Source organism: Anser anser (genome assembly GCF_964211835.1).
Source record: "Anser anser genome assembly, chromosome: 2".
Classification (NCBI taxonomy): domain Eukaryota; kingdom Metazoa; phylum Chordata; class Aves; order Anseriformes; family Anatidae; genus Anser; species Anser anser.
In genome coordinates, this window is record NC_139721.1 from 100,932,378 (window position 1) to 100,948,344 (window position 15,967).

Consider the following 15,967-nt stretch of genomic DNA (forward strand, 5'->3'; position numbering starts at 1 on the left):
TGAAAAAGAGGGAAAAAACCAACTGTTTATTTTCCTGTGGATAATTCTGAAACACACACCTCACAAAAGAGGCTTCCTCTGACAGCACAATGAGGAATGCTAGCTATTTGTTTTGGAAAGAGAAGTAGCAAAACTGATCTCCTACGCAACTCTTTGCCTTCTGCAGAAAAACTGCAGAAAAGCAAGTATTTCTGTTAAGAGAGTTAGGTTATTTATAACCTACAGTATACTATCTCAAGCTTACTTTTTGTAATAGGAGTTTGAAATTGTACTCACAGTTCTGCAAGTGTTCTTAGCAAAGTCCTGTTCTGTGGATCTTTCTTCAGGTGATCTACTACAGCTTGAACTATGATTGTGTTGTTGTAGAGATCTCCAGGCCACTCTTTTATCAGTGTTGCAAACCCCTAAAAGTATAAGAGATTGTAACAGAAACAGAAAGAACTGCCTAAGGAACATTTCAAAACATCAAAGCCTCTGAGATGATACCTGCTGTGCTTCACCTCTAAGCAACTTTTACGTGCCCAGAGACCTGCACAGTGTAGAGCACAGATTTTCCTTCTTAGGGCAATGTTATCAAGATTCATGAAGCTGGGTCTCTTTCAGGTGCTGTACGCTTTGTGCGGCACCTGAACCACTTGTGCTATATTAAATAAACTAAAAATAAAAGTATTCATAATAAGTAAACAATCTCACAAAATTTGTGTGCTCTGAAGAACATTCTACTTATTTTTCTGAAAACAAACAAAATCTGTCTTTTTATTTTTTCTCTATCATGAAGTTGTCCACTGGCAACCTGTTTGAACACAATGGAGAATTTGTAATCGGAATTCTATGTTGCTGAGAGTATTTGGCTGGCAATAGCTACTACATGTGGACATGTCAGGCTGCAGTACCTCATAGTCACTCTCCAAAAACTCATGCAGGACCATCTCATAGATAAGAGGTTTCAAAACTGGATCCCGTCTGGGCAAGTAACGACTAATTGCCTATAGGAACAAAGAGAACAAAGAGAACAAAAAGTAAGAAGGAACATGATAAGTAACGTCCCAGTACTTCAATTACATGAAAAAGAATTATTGTGAAACAAACAACAAAACCATGCACAAAACACGCCTCTTGATAAACACTGGAAGCATTGTATAATCATATTTGTAAGCAACATCGTAATAGTACTCGCTTTAAGATGGCACACATCAGAATCTTATTACTTACCTGAAGGAATTTTCATTAGAAAGACAGCTGTAAGATACTAGTTGGTGGAATGGGCTAATCAGCTACTGGACTTACCGAGGTGTGAACATTTACTGACAGTCATTAGAAAATAAAACACATACAAGACCCCTCAGAAGATAAAAGTTATCAAAATCCATTTTGTCCAGCCTTGCTATTATATATGGTAAAAAGGTACGAGCAGTCATTAGCTGAAAAACTTTTACTGAAACGGCTGCTCCACAATGACAGGAGCAACGTCTGCCTGGCTGAGGTCCAGGGCGGGAGCTCGGCATCGGTCTGGGAGCCAGGGATGTCCTTGATGTGCAGCTGGACACCTGAGCACCAGAGACATCCTGAAGAGACCATCAATAAGGAAACAACAAGAATCTGGGGAACAACTTATCACCTGGGAAGGTGAAAAAGAGCCTGGACATATGGAAATTGGCCCAAGAAAGTGGCAATGTGCATGAGAAATCAAGAGTTGTTTAAAAAGTACGAGGAACATGGTCAGCTATTGGCTGTCCCAGGAGGATGGTAGAAATGAACCGCATCTCTTGGTTACCTGACGTGGTGGTGTCCTATGCTTTCTTAGGTGTAACAGTTATAAATGGTATAAAACAGGTCTGATTTTTACCCAAAATAGAGCTCCTTTCGTCTGAGAAGCTTCCTGTGCTGCTCCATGGAGAGGAGCCCATCCTTGAGCAGTCTGCTCCTGAAGGACTGCACCCTGTGGTACAGCTCCCGAGCTGGCAGCTCTCAGGAGGCCAGCAGGCATTTTCTTCTGCCCCTGGTTCAGGAGACTTTTTCTGTCAGCCTTTTTCCCGTTAGGGCATGGTCACCTTTATGGCTGCTCCCCACACCCAGTGACACAACACCATGATAATTTCCCATCCCCCAAATGACTTCCATCTCGGTTGCTTTTTAGGATTTATTTATTTTTTTCTTAAATAACGGGCCCAGCCTGGCGGCCTGGGTGGTTGCCAGCCCCCGGCTCCTCCTGCTGGGCCCTGCGCAGCCAAGATGGATCCTCGGGGTTGATGTCCTGCGGGGACTGGGTCCGTCTGCGCCCGTCCTGCTCCCAGTGCCAGGAGAAGCTACGGACGAGCAGCCGTGGCGTGGAGGGGCTGCGGTCCCTGCGCCTGGGCGAGACGCTGCGGGACCAGTAACTGGAGGGGCTCCACCGCCACTGCTGCTGCCCCGGCCCCACATTGCGCTGGAACCTTCCCCGGGGCCAGCGGGCCAAGGCATCCCGCACGGGGCGCGGCACTAGCCTCATGATCGCAACGATGGGCCGGCGGCAGAGCGGGCAGGTGGCTCTGTGGGCGGCCCAGGGCTGGATGCAGTCCCTGCAGAAGGAGTGCCCGCAGGGGTCCAGCCGTGCTGCGTCGGACAGCGGACCCAGGCAGATGGTGCAGCTCTCTTCTCTTGGGGCCTCTGCTGGCAGCTCCTGGTGTGGCTGGCTCATGGTGTCCGCGGCTGCTCTGGCGTGGAGACGCTTGTCCTCCCCGGGATGCTGCTCTGACTTGACGTCAGAGCGGGTATCAAGCGCCTCTGGTCCTCAGCACCTCCCTCGCCGGTTGCTGGCAGAATCTCAAAGACTCGCAGCCCACCAGCAGCCCCTCAACGCCTTGCACTCCACCAGAAGGACCTTGATGCCTTGCCTGCAACCAGAGGGATCTCAGCATCTCACATGACCCCAGAAGGACGTCAACGTCTCGTGTTCCAGCAAAAGGACGTCAACGTCTTGAGTTCCAGCAAAAGGACCCATGTGCCTCACCTGCCACACAGAAGGACCTCGACGTCTCTTGTGCCACAAGAAGAACTTTGACGTCTCGTCTCACGTTCCACCAGTAACACCTTCACCTCTCACGTTCCAGCAGTGGGACCTCAACCTCTTGAGTGCCACCAACCGGACTGAACACAGGCTGGACGCTCAGGGCACTTATGGCCAGCTGCCTTTTGTGAGGCCAGAGGGTGACACTGACTCTGGGGTGACATCACTTGGTGTGCTCCTGATGGCAGCACTAATGGAGGTAACGTGACTGTTGTGAGAAAATGCTGATATGAAATGGCTGCTCCACAATGACAGGAGCAACGTCTGCCAGGCTGGGGTCCAGGGCAGGAGCTCTGTCTTGGTCTGGAAACTGTGCCTGGGAGCCAGGGACATCCTTGATGTGCAGCTGGACACCTGAGCACTGGAGATGTCCTGAAGAGACCATTGAGGAGGACACAACAAGAATTGGGGGACCAACATATCACCTGGGAAGGTGAAAAAGAGCCTGGGCACAAGGAAATTGGCCCAAGAAAGTGTCAACATGCTTGAGAACTCAAGAGTTGTTTAAACAATATGAGGAACTTCGTCAACTATTGGCTATCCAAGGAGGATGGGAGAAATGAATAGCATCTCTTGGTTTGCTGATTGTGGTGGTGTCATCATAGAATCATCAACGAACCACAGAATCACAGAATGGTTGAGGTTGGAAGGGACCTCTGAAGATCATCTATTCCAACGCCCCTACCAAGCAGGATCACCTGCACATTGTGCAGGATGGCATCCAGGCGAGTTTTGAGTATCTCCACAGAAGGAGACTCCACAACCTCTCTCGGCAGCCTATGCCAGTGCTCTGTCACCCTCACAGTAAAGAAGTGCCCTCTCATATTCAGCCAGTACCTCCTGTGCTTCCGTTTGTGCCCACTGCCTCTCGCCCTATCACTAGGCACAACTGAAAAGAGACCGGCTCCATCCTCTTGACACCCTCCCCTCAGATATTTATATACATTTGTGGGACAAGACACTGGACAGCAGCCCCGCAGAGAGGGATCTGTTTTTTTTTGTTGATAGCAAGCTAAATATGAGCCAGCAGCGTGCCCTGGCAGCCAGGAGAGCCAACCGTATCCTGGGGTGCATCAAGCACAGCATTGCTAGTCGGTTGAGGGAAGGGACTGTCCCACTCTACTCTGCAGTGGTGCGGCCTCACCTCGAGCACTGTGTGCAGTTCTGGGCACCACAGTACAAAAAGAATGTGGAACTATTGGAGAGAGTCCAGAGGAGGGCTATGAAGACGGTAAACCGCCTGGAAGGGGAAGATGTATGAGGAGCGGCTGAGGTTACTTAGCCTGTTCAGCCTGGAAAAGAGGAGGCTGAGGGGAGACCTCATCGCGGTCTACAGCTTTCTCGTGGTGGGGAGTGGAGGGGCAGGCGCCGATCTGTTCTCTTTAGTGACCAGTGATAAGACCCGCGGGAACAGTGTCAAGCTGCGACAGGGGAGGTTCAGGCTGGATATCAGGAAGAGGTTCTTCACCGAGAGGGTGGTCTCGCAATAGAACAGGTGACGTAGTCATGGCACCAAGCCTGTCAGAATTTAAGCCGCGTTTGGACTATGCTCTCAGTCACATGGTCTCAGTTTTTGGGTAGACCTGTGTGGTGCCAGGAGTTGGACTCAAAGACCCTTGTGGGTCCCTTCCAACTCGGGATATTGTATTGTATTTTAATTTGTGACTTACTGTGAGGCCACTACATTTTTGAAGAGTTCTGTTTCACCAGGTATTTTTACAGGCCCAAATTAATTTGAGAATATACCTCTCCAAGGGAACGCTGAACGAGTGTGATCCATTGCTCTATAGGAGGTGTTAAGAAACTGCATGCTGGCAGTCAGGAAACAAGAACCTGCTATAATTATTCAGCTCATGCCATTGAATTTCAGCACAGCATCTTATTAGCACTATTATTCCATGGACGAAGAGGCCAAGGCTATTACAGCTTGCCAAAATAATCCCTACCACTACCAGCCATGCTGGTACTCCTGGGTTTGTAGCTGAAGGCCCAGCACTGATGAAATTCCTCCAAACACTCAGTGATGTTGCCTGTTGCCCACTAACAGTACATGTTACAGTAGCATTTTGTTACTGAGGTCACTTGAACAAAGCTGGAAAAATAACAGCTCACTACACAACACAGGTTGTTGTTTTTTTCCTTCCAATTTTACAAACAGCAATGACTATTCACAATAAATTCTCCCAGTATTTAACTCAAAACAATTGCTGAAGTTATACATTTCATGATAGTCTTCTATCTGCACGAAAAAAAGGAGGTTAAAATAAAACATTGACAAAAAAAGCACTGTGAATGACTGCAAAAATTAAAAGTTCATTGCTCACAGGACATCTCTCCTCTCCCCAGTTTGAGCTCGGCCAGTCTTCAAAGCGTAGCATGCTGCTAACATCAGCTCTCACCATCTGTCACAGAATTTAACAGCTAACTTGGGGCACGCTCTTGCCAGCTGCCCCAGGGAACCAAATGCCTAAGCCCTAATGCCTAAAGAAGCCTTCTTTCAACAACCACACAGTAAGAAAGCTGGAATATCATCTGGAGACTTGAAGAAGAGGACACTCCTAAACTACTGTTTTCGTATCACTTTTGTCCTCCTGCCACCTCCTAGGCAAGCAGCTTCATCCAACAGGCTTTGCTGCAACTCTCAGCTCCAGTTTGTCAGCACAGCTCTCTGCAGAGCAGGGCAGCTGCCTCATTACATGGGGCCAGGATAATGTGGGAAGGAAATGACTCCTGCCCAAAGTCCCACTGCTACAAAGGAAAATCACAGCCACCTTCTGCAGTTGCCAAACTTTCCAGCAAAGACACAAAAGCATCCAAGCTATTTTTGAGCCTAGGCATAAAGCTGAACCAAGACATGCTGCAGGTTACAAACTCTTCCTATTTTATTTTTATACAGTAGTTAAAGAGTGAGGTCAGACAGACAAAAAGCTCCAGAATTGGGATGCCTTTGTATCAATTCCTGAGCCATGTTGGCAAAGTGACTTTAAATGAAAAGAAGATACTATACACAGAAACATTTTCTTTCCTTCTTTCTTCTTCAGACATGCTTTCAGACTTCTGATCAATAAAAGCGGGGTATACACAAGAAACCCCATACAGAAGGTGACAAGAGATAGCCTAAAACATCTCACCAATAAACCCAAAACACAAATACATATTCCTCAGAGGATACCTGTGAGCTGAAACGGGCTGTTTGAATAATGCCGCTCAATGCTAAGACCACCATAGTCAGGTGAAGTTTTTGATGTGTCCTCTAGCCAACATTTTGGTCATTAAAACATTCCTGCTGCTAGCTGACCATCCTGCATCCCTGCTGAAAGCCAGTGCTGCCAAAGCAGAGTCAAAATAACGGAGCATATGCCTCGTGCCACAACCAACAGCACTCACAGAGTTTGGCCTCTTCCTTCAAATCCACCTTCCTCAGTTGTTGGAGCCGAGTCCCTGGATTTTACACTGAAGTGCCTCATGCACAGGCACGTTAACTCCACCAAACCACAGCTACTGGGGGAGGAGTGGGGCAGATCAACTCAAGGCTCTAAAATCTTGAAACTGCTGTAACAAAGTTTGCTAGAGGACGTTAAACTCAAGCCTCAACAGACACCAAGATACCAAAATGCAGCCTTGGTAGCCAAATAGGACCTTTTAGTATAGAACACACACACAAAAAAACCTAAACCCACAAGTTAGTTATTGGCAAATCACATTATACTGGAAATATCAGATTTGAGGCAACAGCTAATAGATGCAGCAAAAATTCTTAAAGAAAATTCCCTTTTTAAAGGCACAAGTAATTCTGAAGAGTGACAGTGTAGCACAGATATTCCAAAGCTAAGTACCCAGCATCCAAAGTTCATGTAATTTCATTTCTTGATGCTAGAAAACACTTTGCATCCAAATCTCAAATACAGTCCCCTCATCAGAGCTAAAAGACATTATAGCACAGTTATACTGTTGTATAATAGCTGCTGGTTGGGTAAATAGGTAAAAATTCCAAATAACATAAAAGAAACTCACAGCATTTCAAGAACTTACAAAAGATAAGCTAAGTCTTATCTAATAGTCTGGTATCTTTAGTAACTTGGGAAAACTTACTTGTCATTGCAATAGTAAAATAAACAAGGCATCTTCTGGAACTGCAGCTTGAAACTGAATAATGTAATGTACTGCATCTTATGTTTTTCTAAGTCCACTTTCAATGGGCTGAAAACAACCAACTGTTTAGAAAGGCAGTAATTTAGCAGAGATGTTTTTGCAGCAAACCTGCAAATATTTTTATATTTTACAGTCTGCTGGATGACTTAAGTGGAGCCAAGAAAAACATCCATTCCAGACGTTTGCATCTAAAAACAAAATAAAACCAAAAGGACGAAGAAGCAGTGTATCAAAATTTCACCTGCACCTGCACTCAGGCCCTTTATTGGATTGAAATAAAGAGACAAACATGAGATTTCATCTTCCAGTGTGGCAAAGAGTGCACCGGACCACTAAGAACTCATATAAAAGGCAAGGCTGTTCTCACACTGGTGTGACTCTAAAACAAAAGCCAGGCATTTCTAAAAACAGTAATGCTGAAACACTTTCACTCTTTGAACAGAATTAAACAGCTCAAAAACAGCTATGGACTGCATGCTGTGAGATCTTTATAATATGTCCTTTTTAGGCTCATTGACTTTGAATAGGAAGACATAAAATTCAGAAATAAACGTACATGCGTTACTGAAGAGAGTGTGCATAATGTTTTCTACTGGTTTGGCAGTGACAGCACTATACAGCCTTATGTCCTGGGCAATTTATTAACTGAGAATCTCACACTAAGCATGTACCATTACGGTAGTTGGTTTCCTAGGAGGGAAAACAGAAGACAGAGCAGGCTGCTCCTCTTTTGCCACCATTTCTAGCGCAGAGCATTTATTTTCCCTAAATTACTTTGCCATTTTTTGCAATTAAAGCTGTGTTTCTGTTGCAAGGGACTTGGATTTTCAGGAAAGGTTGGCATCCACAGAGGCTCTTTTCCTTAAGAGTTAGGGCAGGATTTTTCAGGAGATATTAGAAGGAAGTGAAAAGTAAATGAAATGATGTATTTAACAGTAAGCATCTGTGAAAGTAAAGGCCCTGGGGGTGGGTCTTTTACTTGTGGGCTGTCAACAAGCTAAAAATAGGTAGCTGAGTACCTGGATGTGGTCTGCCTCCAACCCTGTTTGGAGGCTTGTTAACATATACATATCAACCTGAATGACAACTGTATGACAAGAGGTCTGGCCCAGGAATTTCAAGGGCAGTGCTGTCTTGCGCTGCCACATTAGAGCCATTACATGTCAAACCTTTAGATACTTGGTCAAAACATAGAGGAAACAGAGCATGCCAATTACTTCCGTTCAGAGATACAAATTAACTTACCTTAAGCTGACCTATTTCTTTAAACTTGTAAACTTCAAATTCCCAGAGTTCTGTGTTTTTGCCAAGAATTTTCTGGCACTTTCTGGAAGGAAGATTAAAGGGGAGAGAATAAAAGTAAATACACAGAATAATACAAATGTGACAGCATTACTGACTGCATGATTCTTTCCTCCTCTCTTCTCCCTTATCAGGACTCTTTCAAAGGTCACTAATTTTGGCAAGCATTGCTTCAAGCAGAGTATGCCAGATAACTCCTCTTGTCAGGGCTTACAATTTCACTGCATTCAGGAGAACCTGACTGCTTACATTAATGCATTATTTTGCATGCATCTGCAAATGCAATTTGCAAATTGTAAATTTGCAAATGCAAATTTGCATTTGCAATGCAATACATTAATGCATTCAGTCTTACTGATTAGGACAGCATTAGCTTAATGAGTGAAAAATTTAAGTTTCAGCTAAATAAAATAAAGTGCTTAAAGATATACATACACATACATATGAAAATACAAATCTCAGGTGATTTCTTATACTTCAGATAACCAAATTTGACATTTTGGTTACGTGCATGGAAACACAAATTATCTTCTGAAGATCTTACATGCATTGACACACTAATAAGATCAACATCCAAAGAAAACATCGGTGTTGAAAATCTAGTGTGGTTTTGAAAAAATCATGGCTTATTTTCAAAAGTATGTATGTCCCAATTACAATTAAACTTAAGAAAGATTCCAGTAACTTTTGGGTCACTACAGGCAACAAAATATAGAACACAGCAACACATCTATATGTTTTGATACCTTAGAGACTCCACAACACAAAGAAAATCAACATTTCAAAATACTTCAGAATCAGTAATTGCTTCCACTTTTTCTCACAGACACACTTTAGCCAGCAAAGAAGATCTCATAATATCTTACCGAGCAGCCAGATCATACTCTCCTTTCTCTACTAGGTGATTTATATAGGCTAAGCCAATGTCCTAAAGGGAACAAAAATAAATAGTTAGTTATAAAAGTTTGGAAATCAAGTACTTTACTGCTACAATAACTACCATTTCAGCTTTAGGCCTTGTTGTTAGGTCAAGCACCAGGCCCTAAATGAATACCCCCAGTTCTTTAGATGTAGGGCCCACAGAACAGTCAACACAAAGTTTGCCTAAACCACTCAAGAACTCAAAATTAAGATGTTCTTTCAAATAATTTTCATAATCTCATTGACACTGGGAAGACTGTACCACTTCTGTATGTTAAGGACTGTTCAAAAAACAGCTGATCACTCAGTACTTGCATTATTTATCTCAAAAATAAGAACATCAACAACTGTCTGAGACACCTTCTCTGTGAACACAAAGTTTGCATCCAAGAAAAATGTTGGTTGAGAATGTAAATTACAGAATGGGTTGGGTTGGAAGGGACCTTAAAGATCATCGAGTTCCAACCCCCCTGCCATGGGAAGGGACACCTCCTAGACCAGGTTGCCAAAAGCCCCATCCAGCCTGGCCTTGAACACTTCCAGGGATAGAACAACTACAACTTCTCTGGGCAACCTGTTCCAGTGCCTCACCATCCTCATCGTAAATAATTTCTTCTTAATATCTGATCTAAATCTAGCCTCTTTTAGTTTTAAGCCATTACTTCTTGTCCTGTCACTGAACTCCCTGACAAAGAGTCCCTCCCCATCTTCCCTGTAAGGCCCCCTTTAGCTACTGAAAGGCCACTATATGTTCTCCCTGGAGCCTTCTCTTCCCCAGACTGAACAACCCAACTCCGTCTTCACAGGAGAGGTACTCCAGCTCTCCAATCCTAATGAAGTCTTCCTACTGCTTCATGAAGTAAAGAAATTATATATAATAATCTCACAAAGTTCTCAGTAATAACATACTAAATTCATCTTCTCAAGAGTTTATCACATAGGTCAACTGTAAAGTAACTTGGTAGGCATTTAATACATTAAGTCAAAACAACCATGCCTTATATTGTAAACCCAGTGGTGGTGTCAAGGTCAACATAGACCAGTGTATTCATTGCATAATGGAAGAGTCATATTGCTAAAAATGCATTTTTTCCAGCCACAAAGAGGGCTGTAAAATGAAAGAAAGAAGTCCTTGTTTCCTGAAAAGACAGACATTTGGGAAGGTCTTCTCAGACAGAACACATTTTTTTCTGATCAAAATCAAAGACAGTACGGAGAACAGCAGAATATGAATGGAGATATCCAATAGCTTCAATCAGTCAATCTATTACAAAGCTGGAAAAAAGAAAAAACGTAAATATATTCCAGACTTCAGGATTTCATGCCACTGTATGAACCATCTCTGTATTTTCAACTTCACCATTCCTGAGAATGAAGATTGCTGGCAGCCTCTCTCTCCTGTGGGCCAGTCTCCCAGCAAGCAGAGAAGACAGTGTAATGAAAGGGCTGCAGTTGTATAAGATCCTTGCACTCTGCTGAGGAGGTACAGAGGGGCATGCTCATTACTGCAAACTAAAAAATGCCCAAGACAACCACCTGACTTGTCAGGTGGTGCAACTGTGGTGTCATTGGTCTGATCGCTGATAGGCACTGAGAACATGATTTGTTTTAAATCCCTGTACCACTAAGACTTCACTTAGGGCTTGATATCAACAATTTTTCCCTTAACTCCTTCTATAGGTTTTGCGTTAGGGGCCAAACACTCAATGACTGTGCTTGTGTATACCCACAATGAATTGAAGCCTAGTGGAATAAATTTTTGCAAACCAACAGAAAAGCATAAATATATATATATATTCTAATGTGTTGTCAGAATGTCCTCTAAGAATTTTCTACATCTTTTGCAAGGATCATGAAGCAGCTAAATCATGCAAGCTGTGATACGTGATGGCATGCCATTAGGACTTCATTCAACTTTTGTACAGCATCAGAAGAAAAGAATTTTTAAGATGTATTTATATGCAGTGTGCATATTGTAGAAATAATCTGCCTAAAAATTAAACACCTCTTCAAACACTTTGTACCTAAAAAGAACACTTCCATTAAAGAAACACCAGTATTAACAAAATACCAATGTGTTCATACTGAGGTCAACTTAAAAATAAAATAAGTGAAAATTAGTGATGCTTTTGTGGCTGTTACATTATCTCTCTCACTCTTTTGTCTGTAACAACAATACCCTTTTTTGTGCTCTGAAGGAACTATAAACATGGGAAATAACTATACAGGGGAAAAGAAGCTTAACTATGTAAAATAATGAGAACTGCAAAGCAACATGAGAGAGCTAGATGTGAAACCGCAACTGAATTTCAATAACATTTAAAAGGTCTTCCAACGACACCTTTGAAACTCCTGCCAAAACCCTGTCAAACATACAAGGTAAAAGTTAGAGAAATGTGTCACCCCCCAACCCAATCTCTAATATTGTAATACCGTGTTACTTGAAACAACAGAAAATTTAAAACAAAAGTAAACGCAAAAAAACCCCCCATGAGCAATCAGAGAAGTGCAATTCTCTTCTCTTTAATGTCAATAGCACCTTCATAAAATCCACATCCTTTTGTGTTTCACACACTAACATTCCTGTTCTGCAGCTGAAACCAGGAAATCGAATGCTAGTCAGAGTATGCCTGACAGCTATTGTCTGGTGTGACACAGAACAGGGAATGTATTTGTAGCATCTCACAGTGCTCTAAAAGAAATCAGATATTTTGTTTGGAATAGAAGTTTTGAGACTTACCAAAATCTTGTGCTTTTTTATGGTTTTCTGACTGATCTCAGCTGCCATCAAAGCTTCCTATATTCAAAAAGTAGAAAACAGGGATACTAGCCAAATACACAAACTTTCAATACAGAAAGCTCTAGAACTGCATAAATCAACTATTTTTTTCAGAGCAGGGTGTTTGAAGCAGTAGAATTTTTAATGCCATGGTTGAATGAACAGCTTTGAATTCATACTCAAACAAAAGCAGTCAACCAAAGAGAAAACTACTTTTGTTTCCATCTGGGTTCACTCCACATTACTATATTAGGATCAAATCTCAAGATTACAACGAAACAGACAATGCAATCCCATTGGATCATTTTCAAATGAGAACCCTTCACTACCAAAACCTGTGAAAAAAATCATCAGGATGGCATTGGGGGAAGGGTATACTTTTCTCGTTTATACCCCAAAAGCCTTCTCCAATCAGTATGATTTATATTTAAGTGTCATTTGCAGTTCCTCTCCCTCCTTCAAGTGCACAGAAACAAAGCTGGCACTTTTACAAACAAAACGAAACCTTTAACATACATCTTAACACACAAGCTATCTGCTACCTTGAATAGCTTTCACAAAGGCATGCACACAGCTGTCACTTGCAAATTACTGGAGTCTTCAGGGACCAAATGCTGTGATTTACATAAACAGCATAACTGTGTTCATCATGTGAGTTTGCTATTCAGATGCAAAAGCATCCACAAGGATTTAAACAAATCTGCATGAGGAATACGACTGCATTAACGAAAGAAGCAAGTGCTGAACAGCAATTTTTTCTTATAATGGGCATCCAACAAGTAACACGTAAATAAGCATCTGAAAGTTACTTCATGCACAGTAACAAGTGTTCTAAATCACTGACTGCAGGACAGCAGAATCCAGAACACTGGGTGCACGTTGAGATAGTCTGTAAGAATTTAGTATTGTTTTAGGTGTTAAGATACACATGCTTAAAAATGTTAATATTTAGAAAACTAACTACTGAGCTGCTTTTTCAAAGGGAGCTGTATATCCTTGTTTTTCATTATTAGCTCTTTTTTTTTTTTGTGAGCAATACTGCTTTCAGCACCTACACTTGGAGCCCATATTATTTTACTTTTAAAAACTTCAATGTTGAAGGTAAGTAACATGGAACAACACACAATGCCCTAACACCATTTTTGTTCTATAGTGAAAGCAATATAGAATGGGAAAATCTAATATCCCTCACTAAGTCCATTTCCCTTCCCTCTTTTAGTCAGGAGATATCTAGAAAAACACCCACACAGCTCAGTAGTCAACTGTTCTGCTGCTTTAAAGCCAAAAACCAGCTTTAATAATTTTTAGTAACAGCTAATGCATTTCATATCTGATGCTGAGGGCAGCATTCACAGCATTTAATTCATCTACGTCATTTGGGTTCAATTCTGACGAGTTGTTGTTCCAGTAAGAAATCTAACTCTCCACAGAGGTGATACAAAGATGTATGGTCAACACCTGCCCTCACAATCATTTAGATAATGACTGAAGGAACAGAAAATATTTAATCCAAATGATCTAGCTAAGTTCATCACCCCACCACAACTTCAAAAACAGGTAAGTCTGAAGCAAAGACTGTTGTAAAAATTACTTCATATTTCTTCTTTTCCAGAAGCCAGTCAATGTGGTCATCTTGGTCCCGCTCTTTAGCCACAACCACGTCTCTTGGGCTGATGATATAAAAAAGTGATTCACCTTCCGAATACTCTGCAAATACATACACAATTTTATTATTATTATTTTTTCCTTAAGTAAAACTCTGCTTTTTACTACACCCTAGAGGGGAATTTAAGAAGAGGAAGCCAGAAAAGCTACTCCAGCAGAACATGCTTCTTTAGGAAGCTGGATTCTCCAATAAATTAGAACTGGTTTAAATGGCAAAATAGCTTTCAAAAAAAATCACTACAGCTTATTGCAAATTCTGATTCATCCACTACGTGTAAACTTTATGATGGTTTAGAACACATTATTATACTTTTAGAGGACCATTACACCACATAGCCCGCAATAAACTTATCCTCCCCATCAAGGTCAAGGCCATCAAAAGCATAAATGATAGATGCCATAACCCCTGGGGACATAGCACATCATTACAGCAATGCATTTGCAATGCTGTAAGTTAAGGATGTATGTATAATGCATTTGCTTATACCATAAGCCTTTATTTTTGAGTAAGCTCAAAGTAAAAATGTACTTAAAGGTAAAACCAAGCACAGAAGATGGCTGTTCAGAATAATTATTATTTGCAGAGAACCCATGAAGAATCACTATCAATATTTTGTGGGTATGGGAAAGAAACCCATCCCCCAGCCTGTAGCTGTATCTATACACGCATACAAATACAGTCCTGAACCTATAAGCAATCCACAAAATACTGCTTGTTTTAAAGCCATCTAAAAAAATCTAGACTGGTCAGGTTAACTAGAATATTCATTAAGCATAAAAGTAGAACTGTGGGCATCAGTGTTCGGCTTTTGGACAGGTATAAAGCAATCTAAATTCCACTGATAGCAGCAGAGATGTTTTGGAGATCAGGAGGAGATATAGTTTATTTCTAGTGGCTTAAGGGCACTGATGAACACAGAGGCCTGCCAAGCCTATGATTTGAAGTGTGCTGCCAGAGAAGTTGTTTAATAATCAGATTCATGGATTTTAAAAGCCAGAAGGTATGTTTCTGTTTAACACTGGCTATATCATCCTCACCAAGGATTTCTGCATCAGCTGTGCCATGCATCTTCCTGAACTACAATACATATATCAGAAAATCACACCGGCTTATTTAAAAGACTGGTATATGCTGTGCCAGAGTTTATTCTCCCTGCCTGTTACATAATTAAACCCATCTTCAAGGCTGAACTCGCCAAACTCCAGTTTGTACTCATTTTACCACTTTAAGGTCTGTCATATGCTGGAAGCTTTGTCAGTACAGAGAAGCTAAATAAATACTAACGTGAACCTTTTAAGCTGATTTTACCACTGAAATTATGTTTATTCCATCTTTGGCTCTAACATAGCTTTTCCAGACACTGTTTCATTCATTTCAGTATTCCTGAAGCCCTTCTAGGTTTGTCCAATGATATACAAGAGCTCCTAAAGATCATGTTGAGTAGGTCTCTGTCAAAGATAATTCTTTCCATGACACTGCGCATTACACCAGATCTAGATTTCTCCCTTCCCCACTATGTCTGGCTTAATAAATGGCATTGGAAATTATGTGTAAATACACCCCTTTGTAAATAAAGCACGTTTGTGTTTTTTCATCTGACTTGTTCTTGTGGACTTTAGTGTGCCCTTCAGTGTCATAAGCAGTTACAGTTATTCAAGGAGATGACAAAAATGAAAAAGTAGGCTCAAAGTATTTCCAAATCAGGTCATTTTAATTCATGTCCAAAACCAAAACAAAACAGTATTAAGGACACCTACCTAAATGATAATCTCTACATTCATTTTCCTGAAATCCTCGTACTGTTAGTGCATCAGAAGAAATCTCTTCACAAGACTCAGGCAGGGGCTGTACGATGTCCAGTCTGGGCCGTGCACAACACTCCACCTCCTAGAAAAACACAAATGTCTTAGCTGCATCCTACACAATTTACTTAGCAATACCAGCTGATGGTCACCTATGAATAAGGTTGAAATTCAACAACTGCAGCCATTCCCAAAGATGCAGTATCAGTATTCACTTGGCACTGGGTACTCAGTTGTGAACCACTTGAGTTGTAAAACCGTGACCCACTGAGGAGCTGTAATTACATCTGGAACACAAA

General features: G+C 41.8%; 1 protein-coding gene across 1 annotated transcript in view; it reads right to left on the bottom strand.

The window, feature by feature from the left end:
- VPS41 (VPS41 subunit of HOPS complex) overlaps window positions 1-15,967 on the bottom strand; it is a 107,476-nt gene that overhangs the window by 20,073 nt on the left and 71,436 nt on the right. Inside the window, exons 12-18 of the mRNA XM_083823116.1 lie at window positions 15,624-15,753; window positions 13,792-13,907; window positions 12,162-12,218; window positions 9,367-9,428; window positions 8,444-8,525; window positions 894-986; window positions 277-404 (exon numbers count right to left, since the gene is read on the bottom strand). Coding sequence (XP_083679242.1) covers window positions 277-404; window positions 894-986; window positions 8,444-8,525; window positions 9,367-9,428; window positions 12,162-12,218; window positions 13,792-13,907; window positions 15,624-15,753 — 668 coding nt within the window. The remainder of the gene's footprint in view (window positions 1-276; window positions 405-893; window positions 987-8,443; window positions 8,526-9,366; window positions 9,429-12,161; window positions 12,219-13,791; window positions 13,908-15,623; window positions 15,754-15,967) is intronic.